This window comes from Rhynchophorus ferrugineus, unplaced genomic scaffold (genome assembly GCF_030347505.1).
Source record: "Rhynchophorus ferrugineus isolate W39M unplaced genomic scaffold, kcgeb_rfMv2 rfM4, whole genome shotgun sequence".
In the NCBI taxonomy this organism is placed as follows: Eukaryota; Metazoa; Arthropoda; class Insecta; order Coleoptera; family Curculionidae; genus Rhynchophorus; species Rhynchophorus ferrugineus.
The window spans coordinates 25,279,706-25,306,811 of record NW_027472583.1 but is presented as its reverse complement, the minus strand read 5'-3'; the positions used below and the strand labels follow the sequence as shown (position 1 = coordinate 25,306,811).

General features: G+C 30.5%; 2 protein-coding genes across 3 annotated transcripts in view; one reads left to right on the top strand and one right to left on the bottom strand.

Annotated features, from left to right (window-relative positions):
- LOC143195714 (phosrestin-2) overlaps positions 1-27,106 on the bottom strand; it is a 486,868-nt gene that overhangs the window by 262,252 nt on the left and 197,510 nt on the right. The window lies entirely within an intron of this gene.
- Positions 1-27,106, top strand: part of LOC143195715 (14 kDa phosphohistidine phosphatase) — a 311,279-nt gene that overhangs the window by 263,444 nt on the left and 20,729 nt on the right. The window contains exon 3 of the mRNA XM_076403140.1: positions 15,964-16,106. Within this exon, the coding sequence (XP_076259255.1) occupies positions 15,964-16,106 (143 nt within the window). The remainder of the gene's footprint in view (positions 1-15,963; positions 16,107-27,106) is intronic.

Sequence of the window (27,106 nt, the reverse complement as noted above, 5' to 3'; positions counted from 1 at the left end):
TATGTCCCACTTGGGAACTAGCAATTCAGCAACAAATGAGGAATTTATAATTGTTAATATTCTTTGCAACATTCGTGTTGCGACGCAAACACTTGAAGCACAAATTAACGTATTGCATTTACTAAATAAACCTGAAATAATCAGAATATGTTTTCTCCACGAAAATGTAAAATATCATTTTACGTGATTATACTATTCTTAATCATTTCTTATCCAAGCTTGCCATCACGTCTTAATTTTAATGGTTCCAACAGTACGAAAATAACAGAAAATGACCCAAAATCTTAAATAACGTTTAACATTAAATAACATTGTTTAATGATGTTTTAACACACTCACTTTCCATTTTAACATGGTTTCATGTGTAAAATGTCGGGATTTGTTCTTCGATTCAAATTGTCTGCCGACACAACGTTGCTATATCTTGATTTAAAAAATTACGTATAAGAATTGGAGCTGGCCGCGGCTTGGCTAGAGCTTAAAATATTAGTTTATATATTTGTGTCACCGATCTGACGGTTATTCGTGGTTGCTTGATTTGGGCATATTTCATTTTATTGGAATTAGCCCTAAAAATCTTCCTCGATATAAACCTTAACCAAGCCAATTTTCACGCTTCCTAGTGCCCTATTTTTCTCAAAAAGGCAAAATTTTAATGAATAAGGCAATATTTTCCTTCTCATTTTATGGTATTTAAAAAGAGATAGAGTGCTGTTATCCGTTTGTCAAACGTCTGCAAAATTCTTTAAAATATTATAATTACGGGTTATAAACCATCAGACGTTGTTTTAAGGCTGTGTTTTAATAAATTTCAAATCGCCGTGATTTTTATTGAAAATATTTTTTTGCGCGTTGCAGCTGCACTGTATATTAGTACCGTACCCGTACTAAAATATATCAAAAAAATAAAAATCAATATAACTTTAAATTCACCAAAAAGAAACCGTATTTATTCGAAACCGGTGACGAATCAAGATCAGCTTGATGTTAGCTGTAGCAGAGATCAAATATACGAAATGAATAAAAACAGTAAGTTTTTTTTTCAGTCGAAACATAATTTTAGACAATTATTTCAGAGAAAATTGTTAGCCTGGAAAGTATCCATAAAAAGCCATAATATATACAGCTACTTGAGGGATGTAGAACATCTCATACACTGTTGGGAATATAGGATTTAAGCGGTGTAAAGTAATAAGTGGTGTTTAAGTAGTGTGATAACCGATGAAGGAGCTTAATGGAACTTCCAGAGATTGCTTTTAAAAATATACAATTTTTAAAAGCATATAACATAATCAAGGAAGAATTGTTATATCAATTTATATATTTAAATGAGACATGCATATTTCAGAATGGTACATTGGGTCGCTTATGGCAAGATGATAATAAATATAGTGTAAAGACAACAAAAGTTGATGGAAAAAGGTAAACGTTGGAATAACTATCGATTAGGTTTTGTTAGTCATAACATTTATTAATAATTCAGACATATAGTGCTTCATGCTAGAAAAAGGAATGGTTTTATTCCTGGTGCCGAATTATTGTTTTCCTCTAAGTCCAAGGGTAACTACCATCGAGAAATGAACCATAACTTGTTTTTGCATTAGTTTAAAAATCAGCTTTTAAAGAACTTGGAGGAACCATCAGTTATGGTTAGGCATCATATCATAGTACACTGGTAGAGAAAATCCCAACAAATGGATCAACAAAGGGTGTAATTAAGGAATGGCTTAAAGTACATAAAATAAGTTTCGAGAAAATCATGTTAAAGAATGAACTATTTCAAATTGTTATTCGGTAAATATAAATGTACTATAAATATAATTTACTTTTTTAGAAATAAACCTGATAAAAGATACATGGTAAATCAGATTACTGTACGTTATGGCGACAGAGTATTATGTCTTCCTCCCTATCACTGCATATTTAATCCAATTGCGTTGATATGGGGTATTACAATAGACATTTAGGTCGAGGAGGATATTCAAACCAGAACAGTCTGGATATCTGGAAAGAGGCATTGTCTAAAATAGCACCTTCGGCTTGTGTGAGCTCGATCAGACAGATTGAAGAAGAAATTGACAAACGGTAGAATCTTGAGCAAGTTTTTGATAGATTGGAAATAAACAGCTTAATTATTAACTTGACTAGTGTTTATGAAAGTGACAGTGATTTAATAAAACTTTATGAATATTGGTTTATGATTCAATGCTGACAATAGGCCTTCGGGGGACTTCACTACATAAAAAAACGAGCCTAGAACTCTACCTCTACTCTAACAACTCTAACCTATAAATTATTGTGTATAATAATTAATAATATATAATTAATTGTAGTTTTAAATCCTTCGGTAATATATGCATTAGATGTACTATAATGTTAAAATAAATTATAATTCATAAAATTTTTGTTTCATTATTTTATTTAGATTAGAATTTATTATATGTCAGAACCAAAATATACTAAAACTCATAGTTTGCGGCAACATTGCGACGTTTTGACAGGTCACGTGTGTCGCTACTGTTTTGAATAGACTATAGGTACCCGAAGTATCTATTGTTAGTAGTTTAATCAAATAAAATACTATATAATATAAATAGAAATAATATTAATAAATATACTTAAAATCTTTGCAATTGTTATAAATATAATAAGCTAGCAATGGACAAACTACTCTTTGATAAATAATATGTACAAATATGATTGTACAATATTTTAAATTTTTTAAAATACGTGTTCACAATATATTATTGCGCTTTAGCGTCGTAGTGTATGGTATTATAGTTAATTCCTCCAGAGTTATTTCCATGTAGGCTTCATAATCATGTAAGAAAGCCTAGACAACAAAAAACAAGTATACGACCTAAAAATCCAGGCGATTTCTTTCGCGCAACCACGGTAAAAAAACGGAAAGTCGAAAGCCCCTCTCTTTCTTGTAAGGGATTTTTCGTAGCCCACCCATTTCTAGAGAGCGTGATTTCTGAAACGGTCGGCTCGAAGGTCGTGGCTGGGAGTCTGACCTTTCCTCGACTAGAGCGTGATACGGGGTTGACAGCTGCGAAATAAATTACGCGGTCCGTCTATTTCTCCGTGTCAGAACGCGAACACGGATCCGAACTATCAATTAAGCAGTTAGAATTGAAAGGGAAGGGGACCAGGGGCCACGCACACATGGTAGTTTTTTTTTCTGTCGTTTTGCAACTTTCATTTTTTGCGTTCTTAATGACAAACTATTAATTATCTTCAGGGACTTCAGTCAGGTTATAGACATTAATAGTACATTAATGGTATTTGATCAACTATGATCGCTGCTATTTTTGATCCATAAACCCCATTAAAGAACTGACTACCTCAAGCTTTCGATTAACATATTGTACGTTTACTAGCCTAAAATGAATGGATTATGATACTTTTAAGCTGAAAGAAATCTCAGTCAATATATTATTATTTTTACAAAACAATAATGTATTCACCTATACTCTTATATAATAATGCATTGCATTTTCCTTGTCATTAGATCATTAGGGTGTCATCAATTAATAGTTTTATAGTTTGTTTATTTGATCCAGGTCTACTTTTGTTAGCAAATTTAATTATTTCATAGTATCACTGTATACTGTTCTTAAATCTTTTCAAAATGCTGTCTAATTTATTCTTCTCTGATTCTCTGAATTTCACATTCTTCGACATTCACTCTTAACAAATTCTAGGTACATCTTATCTATAAAATAAAATTTTTACCAGTTACTACAATTTTTGCTACTATTCTTGATGGACAAACCTCATTAATGACTTAACTACTTCTAACACAACAAGAATCATTTTCTTCTCTGTTATTGTTATCATTAAATTTTAGCATATGTTGATACCTATTCAATGTCATTGAAAATTGTTATTAATTTGGCAGCCATCATTCAAAATTGAAGCTGTTTGGATTTTATAACTCCTAAAAATTAACCTTGCATTATGCACTTACCCTTGTTCTTCCATATTTTAAAACCAATGTATGTTAGATCACCAAGAACAACACAAAAATTTAATTATTATTACTATAGAATTAAAAAAATTAATGTAGCATAAAATCTAAATATTCTATATGTTTTGTTGTTTTGACTTGATCGACTGTACCGATCAACTTGAAAAGAATGTACGACCATTAGAAAAGGAAGGGAATATAGTTTATTCTTTTATATGGTTTACTCTATGCAGGAGAGTGCGCGTGCGCCGAATCCGGAGGTATTTGTGGAGTAATGTATCCTATTTTACAGAAGATAGTGTCAGCGGAAACCGGGGAATCATGTGGCGAACGAGAATTTGATGTCAAAGCAAAATACATCTATTTACCATAAGCTAAATGATTGTAATAAAGAATCACAAAAATATGGATTTATAATAATAATATAATAATATAATAATAATTATATATTATAGAGGGATTATTACAATTACAATTATTTAAAAGTTAAAAGTGGAATTTTACAGGAAATAAAATCACAATATTTCAAAATTCTCCATGTTAAGTCCTATCACCTATCATAAGCGCTACGAAGCATTGATGCCACTTACCGTTTCCTAACCATCATTTCCGAATTCCAACATTTGAACTTTTTAGGCGAGTTTCTATTTTTTTTTATTTATCTTATATTTCACTGTTAAAAAATTGATTTTGTGCAACCAATGGAATAGATAGATGAAAAATTTAACTGATATTTATCGAGATAAAAATTTGCTCTAAATTGATTCGTTGATAATTACTACTATGTGACCGTAAGTCAAATAATAATTTTGAAAAGAATACTAGAAATTTTATACAATTGAAGTGAGTGAGTATTTCAAACACGCTAACGATAAACTGCGGTAGAATATTGAAGAACATTAAGTAAAAATATTATCAGTATAGACAAGAAAATTAATAAATACAGGTAATAACTCTAAAGAGTACTTATTAATAGTATAATCGTCACTTGGAAACTGTGAGAATAGTATTGTTGAAATCAAGCGTCCTACATTTGCTAAGACAATCAAAATTAGATCGATGGCCAACCTATTGAAAATTTTTATGATAATTGATAATTTGAAAATACAGATGCAAATATTTTTCACGATAATAGATAGTAACAAAAAAAATTTAAATAGTATTGATGATGATGGGTGTTTGAATATTTTAAACATTTAGCAGCTTTGGGTTGTATCACGTTACCTTGTAATATCTGGGTAAATAAAATGCACAAATTGTAATTTATTAAGTTCATTTTAATAATAGCCTTACAACATTACAAGCATGTAGCGACAATAATACTTCATGAAGTACTTTACAAAATTTGGGTTTACACATTCTTTATCATATAAAGTTTTCCTATGAATACTTAAACTAGATCTCTGCTTAGCTTCTTTAACTTAATTTAATTTACCGATTTAACATCATTGACAACATTTGTGTTTTTTAAGTTTCTGCTAAAAGAACGGGTTGAATACGAAAATTGATCATGTGAACAGCCCGTTAAAAACCATTGTTATATTTTTTGTCGAACCTAACTGGTCTCTATATTAACGCGAACCTGATCTACACCATCAATATCTTCAACTAAAGCTACAATCCCTGCATGCAAAAATGTATTCTAAATAGCGAACTAATTTAACAAAGTAAATGAAATTCATTTTAACAAATTTTTATAGGATGATTTTTATTAGAGATATAATTTGCCACTACCCTGAGAAATCAACACTATTCAGTATTTCATCTAAAATGTATCATTCCATGTACAAAATTGAATAAGTTGAAAATGCTTTGATAAAATCGTAGAGAATTGGGGTGACATTACGTCCTTAGAAACAACATATTAATTTTCATAAAACCAGATAAACCCCTACTTATATTTAAATTCATTGCCAACAAATTGAAAATTAATATTTTCAGGAACAGTGATAGGTGTACTACCTTCGACATTTTATATACCTTGGTAAAAATCGAACAATATGAATAATCGTGAACGAACACTACAAAGTTATTGATGATTTGTTGTTTATTTTACCATTAAAATAATTACTTCAATAGCTGTGATAATTTTTTAATGTTAGAGATATCCAGTTACGAAATTATTCTTTTCTTCTCTAATCTGATTGGATTTATATACACTAATCCGCAATCAATTCTTTACTTAATGAAAAGGAAAAGCCTCAAATTAACAACAGAAAAATACCTCCTCCTTTAAGACCCTTTTCCTGGCATCGATTCAGTAACACGAATCGAAGGGTCTCGAATGGTGTTTCCTTTAATTTGTACAACCCGATGGATTTGCCAAGATTTTCACTTAATTTGGAAGGAGTTAGACCCACCGGAACAAAACTAACTAATTAATTTTTAATACCGTTTTGGTTGATGATTTATATTTCTAACATATTACATTAACTGAAATATTTTTATTTATTAAGAGTACTTTTGGTCAATTCATTGGCACTGACATTAAATTAATAATACTGAAGTTCGTCTAGCAAGTCTTGGGCAGCCAATAGTCTATCACTAAAATCTAGTAGTTTTACATCATTTGAAATAATATATTTTATTATAAAAGATTGCTACTCAGTATATCAACTACTTGAATCGAACAAATCAACGACAAGCGCTTAAGACGTTCAATGGAGTGGATTTTTTGGTCCAAACTGATCAATATGGACAAAAAAAGTCATGTAAATTAAAAAACCTATAATTTTATTGCAATTAAAAATTAATTAATTTTTTTAATACAGATAATATCTTCTTTGTATCTCATTTCACAAAGAATATTCTCCTAATTTTCCTACCGGATACAAATGGGTACCTTTGTTAAATGTATTCTTTTACACTTTTGAAACGAACGAGCTTTTTACGAAATAGCGGCTAAATAAAACGAGGACTTTCCTTCAGTTTTTTTTCCACGCTAGTGAAGTGAAAATGTATTATGTACAATGTCCATTAGCGGTTTTTGTAAACATAATGAAAACGTTCCAGGCATCAGGGCAGAACTTACTCGCTCAACTACAAAAATAGCATTCATAAAAAATTGAGTACGCTTTTGTATTTATGTGATTGTAGTTTATCTCGTGAAAGTTGTTTAGATATACAAATATAGCTAACATTAAATGAAATTTGAAGAGCTATTGTCTGGTATCGATAACATTTAATTAAATAACACATTTTTGAAAATATAAAGTGGTTAATCCCATCTCTGCTTTTCTACAACGTAAACTTATATTAGATTTATCTTATTACATTCAGATTAGTACTCTTGAATTGCCTCAGAAGAAAGAACTGGGTTCAAAGCAGAACCCGTATGTTAACTGGAGACAGTGTTAGCTAGCGGTAGGCAATAATTGGAAGGAATTAATCATATAATGTAATTATAAAACTCAAAACAAAACAAGAATAATTATCAGAATTTTTTAATTTGTAACGTATATATTACCTACAGATAAAAATGGAAATCAAATTATATGAATATTGGATTGAGGAAATACTAGTTTAATATTTTTCTAAGTGAACTTAACAGTTTAAATTAATTAAAAATACTAATGAATGATAATTATTCGATGACTTTTAAAGATATCGAATTAAATATGAATGAAAATATTAATTAATAGAGAATTAGGATGGCCCAGTAGCAAAATTTACAACTAAAAAGTAGCTACTTTCTACTTCATTTCGTGATTCCAAAATTAGATTAAGATTACTTGAATAATAATAATATAAGTCCTTTGAGACAGCTAAATATTTTTTCAATATTTCCTTAATAACTTGAATCCAAACATTTTATATTCCCCCCATTTTTACGCCGCTTATCCCATTATCTACATTAATCTATCTGTATAATAAACAAAATATCCAATTTGTACCTTTAGCTAGGGAATAAACTTCAAATTGGCAAAGAAAACAAGTCAAGCTTTTTTCCTTCAATCTCCCCTAACAAAATATAGAGTTTCCTCACGTACCTTCTAATTCCCCAAGGATTAAGATTGGTGATTTTTTTCGATTAATTTAGTCAGGATTGAGGAACTTTTCTTGTAAGACTTTGAGGACACTTGAATAGTAGTTAAGGGAATTGAGGGTTAGAAAGAGTTAGTAATATATATATATATATATATATATATATATATATATATATATATATATATATATATATATATATCTTATTTTACTTTAAACATATTTTATTTTACAGAGAGAAGCGGCAACATATTGAAAACGATAACAGTAAACTCATTAGTATTCTAAAATTAGAATAAAGAATAAGATCTTTACATAAATAAATATTATAAGAATAAAATCCATTGAATAGGAGTATTTTTCAAAACATGGTTGCCTCCTAATTGTAACAGTTTATGGGTGGTTGTCTTTGAACACCTTCATTCAACTTTTGTGACCTTACAGCTTCAGCTCTAATCCTTTTTCCCCAACTCCACTCAACTATACCTAGGAATTCTTCCAGTAACTGCGAAACGACTCACAATACAACGGAAATCTGTCTTTTTTTATAATATATTTCTTTCCTTGATAGGTAAATTGACTATCATTAATTGAATAAAATAAAATATATAGCGTTATAATCTCCACGGAATCATATTTCCGCAGTTAAAAACAAAAACGTATTATTTTTGTTAAACAGTGAGAACAAAATATACTGGCAACAATCTTATTCTAATAAAGTATGTTTAACAAAAAAATTGAACTGACTTAAAAAAATAAATAAGGAACTCACTAAAAATTTAAAAATAATCAAACTTAGATTTTTAACACAAAAAAATCATTTTAAAATAAAATATGTACATAATAATCGTTGTAATAACTAAATAAAAATAAACAAAAACCTTATTTAATCTATCTGCTACACGTATTTTATATTCTACTATATACACACAATTTAGCTTAATCCCACCTAAACCTATTTACCTATTTACAAGTGAGTCAGTTACAGTTACAGTACAGTTAGAAGTATGAAGTCAATGTCGAACCCATTATGCAATTGATAGGCCAAGTAAAGTATGAGGAAAAATAGGAATAAAGAAACAATGATTGAATATAAGAAGCGCTTCAGGCCCCGGAGTCCGCTACCTAGCCTAGGTAATTTGACAAATGTTCTAACTAAACAACGAATTGACTTAAAAATCTGCCCATTATTGATGGAGCTATACAATATAGATATGCAAATATAAATTAAAAAATTATATACTGCCGAACATAGAACCTCCTCCTTTTTCGAAGTCGGTTGATAAACAAAACCCCTACGCTAGACATCTCGATCATTATATCTCTCAGTTTGACATAAATATATTGTCATTACAACCAGGACCCTATTGATCGCTCTATATATACATAGAAATAATAAGTTTAAATAAATAGAGTCAAATGTTTTAAAAGTAATACGTCCCGTGTGAGATATTTATAATTTATAAACCTAAACGTAATTAGAACTGAAATTAATAAACTGCTATCTCTTTCCATACACAAATATATGATATATGTGCTTATTTTAATTCATTTAAATTGCAGAGGAAAAAGCGAAACGGAACGCTGTGGTATTTTAAACAAGTTCCCATCTACGTTTATTGATGTTATTTGAGGTATAAATTGCTTCAGAACTGTGAATAAATGAGAATATGAAATTTTGACGCACCCTCTTCGCATTCCCCAGGTATTTCATATCGGATTAAAATTTGTTCTACAGTTTAAAGCGCTCTGTACAAAATGAATATTTCTTATTGTAAATTGGGACACAAGCGCCTTTAGGTTTTCGTGTCTGTCATTCGTTAAATACATTGGTTTTAGTTTACTAGACGTTCCTTTTTGGAGATCAAATCACATATCACTAAATATTTGCACGAAGCTTTATTTTTCGTGCTTGTACTATAAAAAGAATTCCACAAATAAGTATTGAATTATGTTTGTTTGCTTACAAGTTACTTTGCTTCAATGATAAAAATTATAGTTATATAATTTTTTCAAATATATTTATATAGCACACGGTAGTTATGTAAGCTATGTACATCAGCGCCAAACGGCTCTAGAATATATGAAGAACAGACCACTATTGACAGCAGGCTAATCAGCTGTAAATTTTAGATCCCAACGGCATTACGCTAATAAAAATGTAAGTTCAAATACTACTGATCTGTAATACAAGGAAATAAAAAAGTGACATTAATTTATTCAAAAAGTAATATAAAACTGTGAGGCTTCAGGAAGGTTTAGTTATTTAAGATGATAAAATGTTATAAAACTCTTTTTTAACAAAATAATTTGCGAAAACAATTTAACGAAATATTTGCAATAATCAATAGTACTAACCTGATCTAAAGTCGCAGAATAGTATACAATAATTTAGCATGTTCATAATAAGTGAACAAAACACTTATTTACTTTACTAACATTGCCTATTATGATTGTCATTTGTTTCAGTTTATTAAGCGTAACTTATCTACAATAGTTCTATTTTTATTTACCTTATGTGCAGTCTGTCATTGCATACATTTGTCAATTGTTGCTTGAGAATACAAATAATTCACTAACCCTCGATAAAAACAACTTCGATTTTGACCGTATGATCAATACCATTGCTTCATTCAGTGTCATTAACAGTAATGATTTGGATCACATTATTGTTAAGCGACCCTCTCAATGCGTGCCGAAATCAACGTATTATAAGATAACTCTGTTATTGTAAGATATATTAAACAATGTATAATAATATTCACTGAAAAGTTGATCAAATCTTTTCGTTTATCTGGTTTATAAGAACGTCATGATTGAATCCTGCTTTGCTGTATATATTTATAATTCTATATATGTTAAAATGTAAAATTCTACCAAAGGCTGTATAAGATGTGCGTCCTAATATGATTTCTGCAAGAATACCTCATACTCTACTTTAGACCAATAACAAAAAAAAGGTTATTATTCTGGAAATATATCGGCTTATTGAAAAAATATTGAACCAAAAACGATATATTGATATATTTAGATGGATTTTCGTTAGATATTATGTATTTGTATATATTTTCAACAACCCCACGCCACTTGTTAGGCTGAAGTTTACCGAATTTTCAAATCTACTTCATAACTCATATTAAACTGTGAACCCAACCCAAATCAAGGAAGCTGGTATAAAATACCGGATAAAGTGCAGACCTAGCCCCAAAAATATTGAGTTAAATACAGTTATGTTATGTTTCAAATTGCATGTTATATAATATTAACAATTATAAAACAGCTTGTAGGTGAGTTGTTAGTTGCCACGTGGGACATAAGGCAAAGTAGAAATCAGTAGATGTTGATGAAGTCATAGACGGCATATTAAAAATGCGCTATCTGCAAGGATGAGATAGAAAAGTGTAATAAATAAGCAAAGAATGGTGCAATTTTATCTAAAAATTTAGGTAAAGAAATTATTCTTTTAATTAACTTAGTGTATTTATTGTTTTTTCGATTTATATTTTAGGTGAGGAATATGGATAAAAGATACTATATAAATCACAAATGAAGTAATGAAAGTGCAGCAGTTAAAAAGAAACTTAGAAGAAACTACATAATTTGCATAGATGTAATACATAAGGCAAATAGAAGAAATTACGAATTATTAATGGTATATTTGTACACATTATAAAGCATTGATAAACTTTTATTAAGGCGGTTAACGTTGTTTTGTTGATATATTCTCTATTAAAATATACAAGCATATATTACATTATTTATTATTCCATATTCATGGTTATAATAAAAGTAAAGAAAGATTATATATATATATATATATATATATATATATATATATATATATATATATATATATATATATATATATTTGCTACTATGAAATTGTTAGAGTTCTAAATATAATTTTACTTATAATGCCTGGTAAGTAAGTAATTTAAACTGTTGCTGCTGCTGTTGATTATTGAAGCTTAATTGAAAATATATGTAATTAAATTCTATTTAAAAATTGTTAGTGAGTATTAGTTCTTGAGAAAGTTTGCATATATTTTAATATGTTTTAATATAGGAACTTTTATTATTTTAATTAGTGTTATCTATGAAATGCATTCCTGATCTTATACTGAAAATACTGTGAAAACAAGTTTTAATAACATATTATTTCAAAATTATTGTCTTTACTTGTTGTGGAAGATAGACACACTTAACTTAATAAATTGTTGTCGAATTTCGATCAGAGGTCGATCACTATTTAAGATAAAATGAGCTTCAGCAAGCTTCTTGAAATTTACAGTTCTTGACTTTTTGACTTGACCTACAAACGGAATGGATATTGATATTTGAATAGCTTGTTAAGCCACTGGGTATAGCATTGCCATTTTACCTAGTCATTCAGAATTTTTAAATTACTATCGTTATAGTTTAGTCAATATTTCGGATGAACTGTAAACGCTATACTTTCATTTTTTAAATTTTATTTAACATTGTAAACAATGAAAACGTATCATGCTCCACTTTTATCTAGTCTACTACACTTTACGGTACACATGGTGGCAAATTCTAGCGTTAATTTAATAAGTTAATTTTAAAACATCCTTCTAGAACTATTTTTTATTTGAATCCGAAAAGGAATATCTTTATTACGATAATAAAATGTTGATAATTTAAAACCTCAGTCATATAAGCCATATTCAGAAATGGACCTATATCATAAGTCCTGTCAAGACGAAGAGGAAAAACCAATTTGCCTTAGCCGATCTCCAAATTGCGGCCATTCTAATAGAATGAGTAAGAAACATTCCTGAACGACAAGGCTTCCGTAAAATACGGCGAGGTCTGAGCGTATCGCCCTATCTATCATTCATATGTGCGTTCACTGGCCCCCTTCTTATCGTCCGCTTCCGCCTCATTCTGCCTCCAGTGTTCCTTTATTCTTTATTTAGACAAATGAAATATTGACCGCGTTTCGATTGTTATTCCGGTAACGTATCAGGATATCGTCGCTTCAAAGGTGACTTCGTTGTTTTTGGTTATATGTTACCGGATGATACGTGTGCGGAAAACCGAATATACCGATTTCTGGTCAAAGATTTTTCATTTGGATTACGAAATTCATTCATTTAAAACTGTTATATTGATTTACTGACTTGAACTTTTGATCTATTACTTACATTTTCCTAAAATACTTATCGTATAGTTTACTATTGTGGTTATTGTAATTTTAGGTTTTACTGAGAAAAGTACGTACCTTATTTCTATTTTTATTTGTTTAAATTGTCATTAACTATTAATTTTTTCCGTCAAATATATTCTTAAAAATTGACACATCTCTGAAAACGCCTTTGTAATCAATAGAGCCCTATTAATCAATAAATATTGCATAACACTAAAAAGTATCTGACCTAAGAAAAAGGTGTATTTTAGAAACATTGCTTTATATTTTCGTTAGAGAATAACAGATTCATTCCGATACTCATCTCATTTTTAGATATTTTGCTGTAGTTTTGCCAGAGATCGTTTTATCGATATTATTTTCCATCAAATAATGAAGTAAAAGATCGTTGATCAAGTTGAAAACATGGCTGCCCATGTGATATTCACCCTTTGTAGAAGCACATGTCACTCAGTAAAATTAAATAATCACGAACTTCCGCAAGTAGACAACGTTAAATTTCGGGGAATGCATTTTGATCGACGTTTTAGATGGAAAAAGCATATAGTTACAAAACGCAAACAGCTTGGGCTTAAACTAAACCAAATGTATTGGCTGATAGAGCGTAAGTTTAAATTATCATTTGATAACAAGGTTTTGCTGTATAAGTCAATACTTACATATATATCCTCCAGATGTTCCAGAATAAAGTGTTGCGAGTCATTGTCGATACCCCATATTACCTGTTCAACAATCGCGTATCCCCATAGAACCCATAACGAGTGTGATCCGGAGTGTTAGTGCGAAGTACTCTGAAAGACTATTAGTGGTAAATGGACGCGATGACAGTCAATTGCGTAGGATTAAACGCAAACTGTCATAGGAACTGATTAATAGACACATAGCGTGAGATTTAATAATCTCTATAGAATAAGCTAGAATAGTTTTTAGAATTAGTTAGGATAGACTTTAAAATAAGTTAGAATAGTATCTAGAATAAGATTTATATTATAAGTTGTACAGTAAATCACTTACTGAAGTGATCTACTACATGTCAGGATAGTTATATTATATAACTGAAATCATATAATAATACTTATTGCCGACGGGCAGATTGTTGACGTTCTAGGAGACTAATAAAATAAATATAAATTTTTTTATCCACAATTTTTTGACACGATGAATACTTAAATATTGCATTTTAGTCGCCTTAGTTCTTCCAATCACATTAAATATTTCAATTCGCTTCAGTTCATTTTTTGGCGAATACATTATTTCCAATGTAATACCCGCCACGGTGCTTCAAACTTTTTTAATATGCTTTAAAATAATGATTTGAGTGTATGAATTGGGTCGGTGTGATGAAAAGCGACCCTTTATCTCGCTCAGGGCCCCTTTGAAACTGCGAAAATGGAAACTCCAGTCGGTTACGGTGTAACGGCGCTTTCTTCCTCGTCGGCCTTCCACCGTTCACGTCGAAATTTTGAACGGAAAATATTGATACTGACGTAGGTCGGATGTGATCCAGAATAAAACGATGCCGAAAAATCGACCGGAAATTAAATAGCTGGTGAGAAGCGCAGAAAAGCCTGTTTTAGTTGTTTCGGTTTTTCTCTACCTAAATTATTTTTGCGGTTTCAATCATTTTTGTTAACAAGATTTTTGAGGCATTGGTTTCTGTCAATTTTTTAATGAACTATATTTTTCCTGTCTGGTCTCTATAATATTCGTTTCACATAATAGTCGTTTATAAGGTACTATAAAGATTAAGGCTTTGATAAATTATTTTATTACGGAGCTTGGAAAGTAGAAAACCTCTCAAATAACTTTTAACTTCTTAACAAATAATAATTATATATATATATATATATATATATATATATATATATATATATATCATTGTCATTACTGACCTAATGTTTTTACAAGTTATAAGGGAGTAGCCTTAATGTGGATAGATATATAAATTAATATTTTCCTGTACACGACATTAGGTTAATCCTTAGCATTATTCCATGGCTGCAGCTTTAGCCTCGGCAAGGTAATTAAATAAATTATCAGGTGTCTCAACTATATATTTAGTGGATTAACCTTAAAATTACGTAAACAATTTCTTTAAAATAATACGGTCCTATTGATTTTCAGTATAACACTACAATAGCGACAGCTCTGAAGTTCTCACTAAAATGAGTTTTATCTGAAAACAGGATTGATTGGTAATTGGTGAAAATCTTTCACTTGTTTGGTTTATGAAGTCAAACATTTGTAAGGGGTTCTAAATCTTGCAACAATTGGATTTTGTGGGGGTGAAGTCTTAGATATATATAGGAAATATCGTGCAGTGACAATTTATGGACATTTCAAGCATTTTCGCGTTTCCCAATCAAAAATGTCGAATCATCATCATTCAGCGTTATCAGTCTATTTTTGAACCATTTTCAAAACAGCCGCATAATTTAGGTGACAAAGCAAGTATGTACGATGTACGATCTCTGAAATACTCAAATGTAAATAAATTCCCCAAGGGCCAGGCTTACCGATTAGCTTAAACCACGCAGTTCTAAGTACCAAACTAAACAAAAATAAACGTTCTTTTAACACCTGCTACATTCCTATGAAAACATATTTTGTGCTATTGTTGATATGTCTGAATCAGTTTATGAGGTACTCCTAGATGGCAAACGTTGGCAAAATTTGCATCGCCAATACCATAAAGAATATCCAAAACATCCACATTAGGAGTAGTGTTCAGTAAACATAGAGTTCGTTGTATGGCACTAAAACTATTGTAACAATTTTTTTTGTTAATTTTAAGATTTAAGTGATCAATTTAACTTGATGTTTATTATTGTTTCAGCTGACATATTTGATGTCGTCACTGAAGAAATGAATGCTATGACAGAAAACAAATTTAAGAAGTATAAAATGTCCGTATTAGGAGGCGGTAGGATCAACGTCGAGAAAGAAAAGAAAACCATCGAGGTTTATGGATATTCAGTGGTAAGTTCTCATCTAATTTATTTTTACCTTCATATTAGAATTCTAAACATTATTTGGCATTATGTACCTTTACTGCACTATATTAATATTAATATTACTATAATTGTTACATTTTGAGTTTGTGTTTAAGAAAATATGGAATTCCTAATGGCAGCTGACTAACTTAAATATTCCTTGAAAATATCATATCTATTGAACGTTTGAAGCCAATTAATCGCATAATATAATACTTGTTTAATTGCCGATAGTAAATAAATGTAGAATGATTATTAGACCATCATTCTGACTAGTCTACATTCATTATAATTAAAGTTAAGATATTTAACTACAAATACTATTTTCAGAACTATAACTAAAACAGTTCGAGACTTAAATAATAAAAATAAATACTAACATAACAATTCAATAATTACTGACAAATAACTTAATATTCCATAAAATTATAGCTATTTTATTTTCAATATGTGATAAATATAATATCAATTGGTCTCAAGATGGTACTATTTAACTTTGTTAAATATTTTTTCTTGTGAGGTTTTTTGAAGTACCAGGCTATGGAGACCATTAAACTTAACACAACCCATCGCCATCGCTCAAATTCATTCGAATCTTTACGGCTTTAAAAACTAGATTACTCGAATCTCTGCCATGATAAAAATAGTAAAAGTAAGTAAACCGATAATTATATCGGTATTCAACAAAAGTTGTATCTACAGTGAGTGTCCAACCACATCAATTTCATCTACATTTTTAGAAGATGCATCTAAAGGTGAATTCGGCTTCTGGAAACACAAAAAATCTCTTGCTCACACCCAAATAAAACGAAAATACCGATAGCGAGTCTGAGCTTAGTTTATATCTTGATTGAAAGTTAATGTACTAGTGGATGTAACAAGAGATACAAGGTGTATATCCCAATCTGTTTAAAGTGGCAATGGGTCACTCACCAATTGTGGCCGCGGATATGCCTTCTAAACACATTTATTTACTGTAAAAAAATGTCAATACATTGGTGACAATCTAGACTGACATACCATTATCGACTACACCGATCGATATACATATTTCATTCTTAGAGAGAAGTCAACGTGATAATTTAACATGGATTTTCCAAACAAATCGAAAATTTCATTAATTTTTTAAAAGATTTACTATCAGAGTAGCAGTAGCTCCTGGTATCTCTTTGAACTCAATAAGAAAAGTAAGAATTTCTGCGAATAATGTAAACGATGTTTAGACAACCTTTTTTTTATTCTACTGTGTAGTGCTGATATCCCAACAACAAAAGATACTCTACTTGGAACATTTGCCGTCGACATAGTAATCATGGCAAAAGATATATCTCTGTCTAAGGCTGTAGATAAACTACAAGTAGCGATACAAGAGACTGAAAAATACAACTTAATTACTCCAAATCTGTCAATGTTAATTTTCGTTGCGGCTAAATGACAAAAACCTAATTATATCACTTGACGAATGTCCGATACCTCAAGTAGAATCTGCTAAATACTTCGGAATACATCTCGACGGTAGGTTGAATTGGAAATGTCATGTTAGACAAAATGCAGAGCGGATTGGGCTAAAAGTCAAGCAACTGTACTGGTTAGTCGGAAGATAATCTAATCTTATTCTAATATCAAAAAGATTGGGTTATCAGTCAATCATAAAGCCAAATTGGATAAAAATCAGACCAACTAGTAATCTAACGCTATGTAACCAGCGAAGAGATTCACGATGAGCTGTATTTCAAATGGATATACAAAATGGTCCAAGATTTCGCCTTAAAATATGAAATAAGGTTACTAAATCACAGCTACTATGGAACTACTGGGCAATACACTAGAAATCAGAAGTTTCAAGCGAACCAAACCACACATATTTGTTTAGTGTATTCTAAGCTTCAGCATAGATTAGTTTTATTTTAATTTGGATGATACGTACGGATATATTAAACCCGTACTGGCTTTGATTGTGTATTGGTATAGGTACAACTGAACAATAGTAATAAATTAATTTTTATACTAAGATTGTACTAAGCTTATCGAATGTAAAATGCAATTAATAAAAAAACATACTTTTTTTGATCTACCTAGTGGGAGAAAAATGGTTGATGCTTCTTTTATAAAGCTTTGAGATTAATTATTCGCAATATATGAAAGCAGAATGAGAAGTACAATAAATATAAAGTAAGACGGATGTCACATATTGAAATATATTGATTTCTCTGACAGTACTGGTAGAATTGGTCCGAAGATCTTTGATCAAATTTACGTCACCGCGTGAAAGCAAGGAAAGCAATTTTCCCGACAAGTAATAAAATTTTCTGAAGAGGGTCGCGTTAACACCCGATACAAGGTGATATTTTTCTCGTTGTTAAATTTTCAAACGAATGCAGACGTCGACGGGAAATGCGACTACACACAAACACCCAGAAACGTTGCTGTCGACCCTTTTTCTATCGCTCGCCATTACGACATCAAAGCTGCCCTTCGAAATCGAACAACCCCCATTAGTTATCAACAAGACGATCATGAAGTTCTTTTATGGAACCAGCCACAGATAACGAGTGAGAAAAAACAAAAATGTCTTTTCGATCAGAAAAACGCTTTTTTTTTCCTCTTAAATAAGGAAAAAGTTTGGAGTTTCGATGAACCCTGTATCGCCGTCTAAACATCAAAGAGATAAAAACAGGGACAGTAGCGTTAGGTCGTAAACTTAACGCATCTTAAACAGACTTTCCTTTAAAATGCTGAAATGAATTTTAATTAAAATCGCCGTTGTGATTTTTTTATATAAATTTTCTGCCAGCATTTTTAAAAGTTATTTTTTTTATATTTTATAGTTAACCACATTAATTGAATTCACGATTTTATTCTATCTAATCTAATAACACAGGTTTCCATTAGTCACAATGCTAATTTGTATACACAGACTGCTAGTCTAATATATAAGTTATCTTCTTATCATCTGCATCATCCTTGCTGTCATTGTGTGCTATGCAACCGTTATTAATCAAATTAAAATTTTCAGGGTCTGCAACTATTCTTTTTAATAATAGTTCAATTTTGTTTCTTTTCAGCTTTCAATTGATAACTGGAAATTGTGTCCAGTAAATTATTCATTATTAATTAATGTGAAATCTAAATTATTTTTAATTATCAAGCATAAGTGATACTACTAATAATTACTATCTGAGCAATGCTTAGATATACTAAAGAAATCTCGTTAAAATATTTTTTAATTGTCTAGTTAATGGTGCCCAATTTTAATTCTATGTAGATCACTGTTATATATCATCAATCATCGATATCATCAATACTTTGCTTTGCAATCACTTAATTACTCCAGATTGCTCTTCTTGGCACGCTTCATATCATACTTAAAAGTTTTCTTATACAGCAGTACTTTACTATGTTTTGCAGGATACGATTTCCTCCAAATGGCTACCATATTCTTCTAAATTTAATATCCAGTACTTCTCTCTTCGTCGTTACATAAGCCTTCCATCGTGCATTTTCATTCCAAAGTATTTTGCTACGTTAGAACTTGGATATTATTTATTCTGATAAGGATATGCTGATTTCTCTTACATATAAAATTGACGTGGATAGATTTAATCTCATTCAATCTGATTTTTCATTGCTTTGTCCATTAATATATTTGGTTGGTAACTCGCCAGTCGGTAGGTTTAATGCTAATGGCCATGTTAAATAGAAGATCCAGTCGAGATAAACCCTTGCTGGTAAAAAGGAGACTTTAAAATATGTTTAAAAAACACGTTTTAAAAAGTAGAGATATTTTTAATACGTTGGAGTTCTAAAATGGAGCACTGCAATGCACTAAATGCTTAAAGTTAAATGTGAATTTTAAATGTTTTTGTTAAATGTCAAAAGGTTTTTAAATGTTTAGACAGTATCTTTATTTTTTTGAAATATATATAACGACAATATATAACAACCTTTTTGTATCTACCAATTAATTGTATCAGTGGAAGTGTTTGCTTATATTAATGATATTTTAGTTACGTGGGTAATTTTACAGCAGGAAACATTTCCTCATGTACTACCAACATTTCAGCAGTAACAAAATGATTTTACTGTTTATGGTATAATAACAGTACAAATTGATTTCCATTTTTCCATTTATGTGCGTATAAAATTGCAACTATCTTTATTTCTGTGTTTTTATGAGACTTCGATAGGTTTTGGTTATGATAATGTAATGTGTTGGGAAAAAGTAACTTTGTTTTTTCTTTCATGTTTTTCAAAACGAATTTATATAAATTCATATAATTTCAAACTTTAATAAATCATATATACAACTTACGCCCATATGTAAACTAACTGAAATAAAATGTCCACATTATCGGAATGTTTGAATGATTAATACATATATCTATATCAAGGTAAATATTTAAGCAAAAAAATATTATTTTTTTAATTACATAAAAATGAATCTGATATTTTGATCTTACGATCATTTTCAACATTTCTTATTAAACTATATTTACGCCACATCGAAATATCCGGAACTAAAACGAGATAACCAATTTTAACAATTCACTTAAACATTCACCATCATAAACATCACAGAATTTTCAGTGAACCTTCTGCCTTGTACGTATATACCTTTTCGGGAGTAAAAAAGCAAAATATGACGAAAAGAATGAATTACCTTCCAGAATCTACGTTTATCTAATAAAGGACCTCAATAGTCATCGTCCATATGGTCGTAAACTATAGCGGATCATTTATTTTATGGAGCAGACTGAACATATAACTAAGAAAAAAAAGTGTTTGTCATGTATGAACTTTCCTGGCCATAAAATTGACAAAAATATTGTAAGTGGGATTCTGAAGTGTCAACAACCTAACCTAGATATAAAATAGTTGTTCTATATGATATATAAAAACTGATGGCCTCAGAAATCTTTAAATTCGCTTATATAAAACTCATGTCGAAATATTTCTTTGTTTTGTTTCGTAAACTCGGAATTCAAAATAACAAGATGAAACTCAATACCGCGCTTGTCATTACTGAACTATTTTCCTAGTTTTGTACATTATTTCAGAATTGTTAAGCACATACATTGTTTTCAGATGCCGATTAATATTGAAGACTGAAAAATAAATGTACATAAGTATTACCCTTATTCCATAATATTCTCATTTAACTATAACTTTGGATCTAGTATGTTTATATTGTTAAGTTTGATTGATTGTTTCTTAACTGATATATTTAATTATCGTGTATCAATTGTGAGTAATATTCAAAACCATATTGCGATGATTGTTTAAATTATTATTTTAAATTAAAGAATTGATTCTAAAATAAATTTAAAAGCAATATTTGAACTAACATTATGAGAATATTAATTTTATCGGAATCACCACAGTGCAATATCAACTGCCATGAGACTTTTTATGAACCATATCAAAATTCTTTATCGAAAATGATCACTGTAGTGTGTAATCCAATATTATCCAATAATTATTTTATTTCAAAAATATATTATGGGTATATTCTTTGATATCTATTGAGGAAATCAGATCTCAGAAAATAATAAATGGTCATTCTAAAGTTCATCTGTCAAAGGTCATTCCATAAGTGTAAAATAAACAATTGCATGGAAGACGTATCAAAATGGGGGGTTACCTTAAAGAGAATTAAATAAATTGACTTTTATTAGTAATTTTAACATATTTATAAATAGCGTGCTTATGTAATAATTGCTTATATAATAGTTTAGATCTATATGTGGAAATGTTTAATTAAATGTTTAATATTTTTTGGTTAACTAAAGCACTGTGTGACATTTTTATATAATATAAAAATTGGTGTGGTCTTCAATTTTATAATAATACTAGCGGAATAATTAGACGCCCTGTCCGAACGTTGGCTTTTTTGTTTGGTTGGTTTAATTTATTTCGATGGTATAATAAATACTATAAGATGATCACAATAACACTTAACTAGTGATTTTATTGTAAAATGTTCGAATTCGAACGAAAAGTCTTCCTACGTGTTCTCCATATAATAAATTGTTCTGGTTTAACGATAATAATGTAGTTGTCGTTTTGTAATCCGTTAGAAACGGTGTGGATTCAACAACTAGACCTGTTGGTTGAATGAATTTGCAAAAACGCCAAACGTATAGTCAGAGTGTTTTAGTTTCTTGCTCCTCGTCGCCTATAACATAGATTTGTAACAATCTTGGATCAGCATCAGACATTTAAAACAAAATTACGACCATACTCATTCTGAACGATTTTTGTTGCTTCAAATCATATTATTTGGAATCAAAATTTGATGAATGGCACGTATGACAATGCTAGCCTCCAATGTTTGCATTCTTTGTCCATATTGCCGGTGACGATTTGTGCATATGAGGAATAATCTATTTGGGCGTCATATTCGAAAGCAATACATTGAAGTTGACGCATGTGTCAATGCGGGACGTTCTTGCAGCCGATATTGGTTTTTTTCTGATCTAAAACAAGGCTGTGGAATGCATGACGCATATCTGGTCTCGGAAACTTACCCTAGAGTGACAAGTTGGACCGAGTTATGTGGGATTGCCTCTGGGCTTACCAATACACTAAACCGAAACCGCCTCACAGTTGACCCCTGTGGATCGCTACTGCTACTGCATTAAATTTGGGGATATGGCACCCGTTGATCGGGCAGCCGTTATTGGGCACGAGGACCCGGCGATTCTATTGATTCGCGAAACTTGAGTAAACTTGAGACGACTGGATACTGTCATAGGGGGGCAAAAGTTATGACTGCAGCGACGGATGAGGTTGTTTCAGCCTGGAAAAGGGGGGACGGGTAGCGGTGACGCGGTACTAAGCTGTCAGCATGTCGACCAGCTCGCGAACAAGCACTTTTTCCGAGGAACTTGAGATCAGTTGTTGTTTGTGGAATTATTGAGATATGTAGTGCTTGATTTCTGGAGTGTAAGTTGATTATGTGAATTTGATTATTTCTGACAAACCATGGAGAGTTTAGGATTATCCTAAGGACATTATGTTGAAAAACTTGAAGCCGTTTCAGCTGGTTGGGTGTAACAAACTTCGGTCCTATTTAACCAGTGTTTTTGGAATATATTTACGTTACGTGTACGTCAACTAATATTTCTAGTTCGTATTCAAATATGTGACATATTGGTATAATAATTTTACCAGTTTTTTATGGTATCGTGGGATAGCGCCTTATACCCACATAGAATTCATTTCTTACCCTAAATAATATTTTCCTGCACAATACAGGTCGCACACAAATTATAAAATCTTCTAAAGAAGAATAGTTTCAATCCTGATATTCCGATGCAAACGCCAGATGGTGCCTAAAACACTTAGGACCAAAAATATAAATAGTAACCCTCGTATATTCACCGGGATCAAATTGCATTTTGTCTATACTTTTACTTTACTTTTTACAATATTTTAATAATCTAGGTTATGTTCTGATTTTATAGAAATTGAACAAATAGCTTAGGAAACTCTTATCAATGTCAAACTTTTAATTTTAATCTTTACTTTTCTCAATCTCAAACAACGGATTATTTTAAACCAAAATTAATTTTGTTAGTGTACAGTAACAATAATGTATTAAAATCGGTTAAAGCATAACACTAATTGTATATAGTAGTAACATATATTTGAATTAATCGTTGATATTGAACAGAAATGTTCTTTTTGCGACGCAAATTTTACGAACACGGTCACTTTGACTGTTAACTCGAAGGTGTTATTTCGCCGATGGTAAATTTTTTAGGCAAATGCAGAAGCCATAAAACGAACTACATGTATCGTAAAAGTTTTGTCGTCGACCTTTTTCCCTCTCTGAATACGACAGTAAAGGAGAGTTTTACTTTTACGGACTTACTTTAGGATTGACTAATAAAGTAGAGCGACATCCATTAGCTATCAACAGCAATGTCATTAATTGTACAATTTTGTTTTTACGATTTTTTATTCAGCAGACGAGCAAATCAAGTTTTTTTTAATTGGAGGTAGTATGAGTGATTTATAATAAGTAACTTTTTAAGTGAAAAATATATCATGTTTCTCGGTCTAATCAACATTCAGTTTGATTTTTGGGGTTCATATTTTGATAAATTATTACTAAGTTATTTATTTAAGCTGGAATTTTACCATGAATACAATACAAAGGTACATTATTGTTATGAAATATTTTATTAATTTTATTATTCATATAAATATTTGTAATCGACGCTTTTTACTGCTTATTTTTTATTACTGTTCTATTTTTTCTGTTTTTATTCTGTTGTACTTGGATAAATACATTCAAAATGCAATAATAATAAAATTGATTTTTTATTACAAAACATTATCTGTTGTTATCATCATCACCAATCCATTCCGGCACTTGAAGGGAGTGTCTACTTATTAACCAATATACTGCTGTTGATTCCGCAGCACTTCGAACATTCTTCTTCAATGTTAATCTCCCTATATTCAGATGATTTTAGTCCATGTCTTTATCGGAGCTGTTTGCTCTATCTTGCTCCATCTAAAAAGTCTACGTTAGAGTCTGTGAGGAATTCGTTCACTTTTCATTAACCAGATATGACTAAACCATTGTAATCTGCGTCTATGAATTTGTTCTTCAATTGTGCATTGATTGTCATATCTTAAACTAATGATTTCACTTCTAATACGACCTCAGCGACAAATATGTAGAATTTGCCTTAGGTATTAGGATATATCAGAAATACTTAATACTCTATAACTCAGAATGCAGCATTAAACTTATTTACTTATTTAATATACATACGTTATCACTACTAAATTAGACATGGATTTTAAACATTCACTATAGAATTAAAGACTGAATTTTTATTACTTATTAGTATTTTGTTTACTGTGGCATATTCAACATTTTTGTAAATTATTTAACGCTAGCTCTTTGATTGTTGAACTGACATAATTATTTATGGAAAATATTACTTTAATTTTATTTAATTTATTATTAGCTGTTGCGGTAGCTTAAAAATCAAGTTCTAATAAGGTATTATCTATGATACGCAGTATCATTCGGTATTGGTATTGGTAGCAATTAATGAGTCCAATTCAGCGACCATTGACGCTAGGTATTAATTAACATTGTTCTGCTATTGCAGTATTATATTTACAGTACTACTAGGCATCCATTAGCTACAGTAACGGTAACACTTTTCGTTTCCGTTTCTCCATTTCTGTAAGAATTACATCTTACTTAGAACAGGAAAAATAGATACTTGGACAGTATGACAAACTTAACTCAAATATTAATTGTTTCTGTTTTATAAATAGTTTGAGCTGGAAACCTTCGCTGTTTTACGCAAAAAAATCCATCAGACTTTGATCACAATCATATGAATGGTTTGAATACATAGGGAGCACACAAACATTCAGCTTTATATATTAAACTAGCATTGACAAGTAGTCTTAGTTTTCTTTGAAACCACAATTTAAACTACTGTAACGGCCTTGAGGCATGTGGACTTTTACATCGTGGAATAACAGTCTATAAAATACCCAGAAATATAATCCCCATAAAGATGTTAAACACGGCCGGAGTGCAGCGCCATATTATTGAAGGGTACTTTCATTCATTCAGTGACTGACCAGCGGTCAGTTCAGACGTGCCACCATCGACTACCCAAGCCTGCTCTTCAGGTAACACCGCTGCCAGCTCTTTTTTTTATCAATTTGTATTTTCCACTGTTTTAAACAACTTCAGTAAATAACGGCCACACCATATAAACCTCATTTTGCAAATTTTCTGTGATGAATCTAAATTCACACTTAACATTACACACTTAAGTGTGTTTTACTTCACAATATTTACGAGAATACGATTCAAAATCAATACAATTTCAAATATAATGAGTTTACTGAAGCTTAAAATTGCGGAATACAATAAATATATGTAACACAATCTTAATTACAAATTATTTTATTATTTCTACTGTTTTATATCTAATTACTAACAACCAAGGCAACTGCCAGTTGATGAAATAACTAATTGACGAAAACATCTAGTGAATGTCCATGAACAATCTGCAAAATTATACTTGGGGGGTAAAAATAAGTGGTTTATTATATCGCATTCGTAGTTTCAATCAGAAATAAACATATCATGAGAATTTTAAAGCAAAACATCATTGGATAAAGCGAAGCGAAATCCCTTTCACCTAACGTGAAATACTCATTACGCCAATACAATGTATGTGTTAGTATAAAATAGGTTTAATCAATAGTGATAATTACTTATTATTATATCTGAAATCGGTGTTGATGGTTGTTACTCACACAAAATTAATGCATTTCAAGAGACCTAAAGACACATACAACCAAAACGTATAAAATAAGAATATTACAAGTTAATTTTGTAATATAAAAACTTTTAGTATTAATATGAATCTTATACGGAATCATATATTGATATGTTAAAGAAATCAGTGATATTCTCAGTGTTCTGACAACTTGATTATATCAAGACATTTTTTGATATCATGACTATACAATACCCCTTTCAATTTCTGGATATTATTTGCATAAATCCATGGGGAAATTCGAATAGAACAGACAAGCCGTAAAATCAAACGTTGCGAAATATCTTTCGCCCGAAACTGAATGTAATTTCCGTGAGTGTGACACTGAATGCCGTTTTGCTTGAATTTTAGAGAGAAAACATTTACCGGGAAAACCGTACGTTTGCATTGCGTTGCCTCTACTAGTTTCCGGCTTCAGTAAACTGTTAAAAACCGCGTCTGATTTTAGTTCTAATTGGAATAGTCTGCCGTGCTCAAGCACGCTTAAACGTAAATTAAATAGACACTATCACAAAGGCTTTTATTTAGATAGTTTTTATGGGATTACACCTGAAATGAAGTAGATTTTCAAGCCAAAGAGAAAAGTCTTTATAATTTACATCAATGACGTACAGCCACAAAATTTTGTAACTAAACTTGTTCAATTAGTACAAGA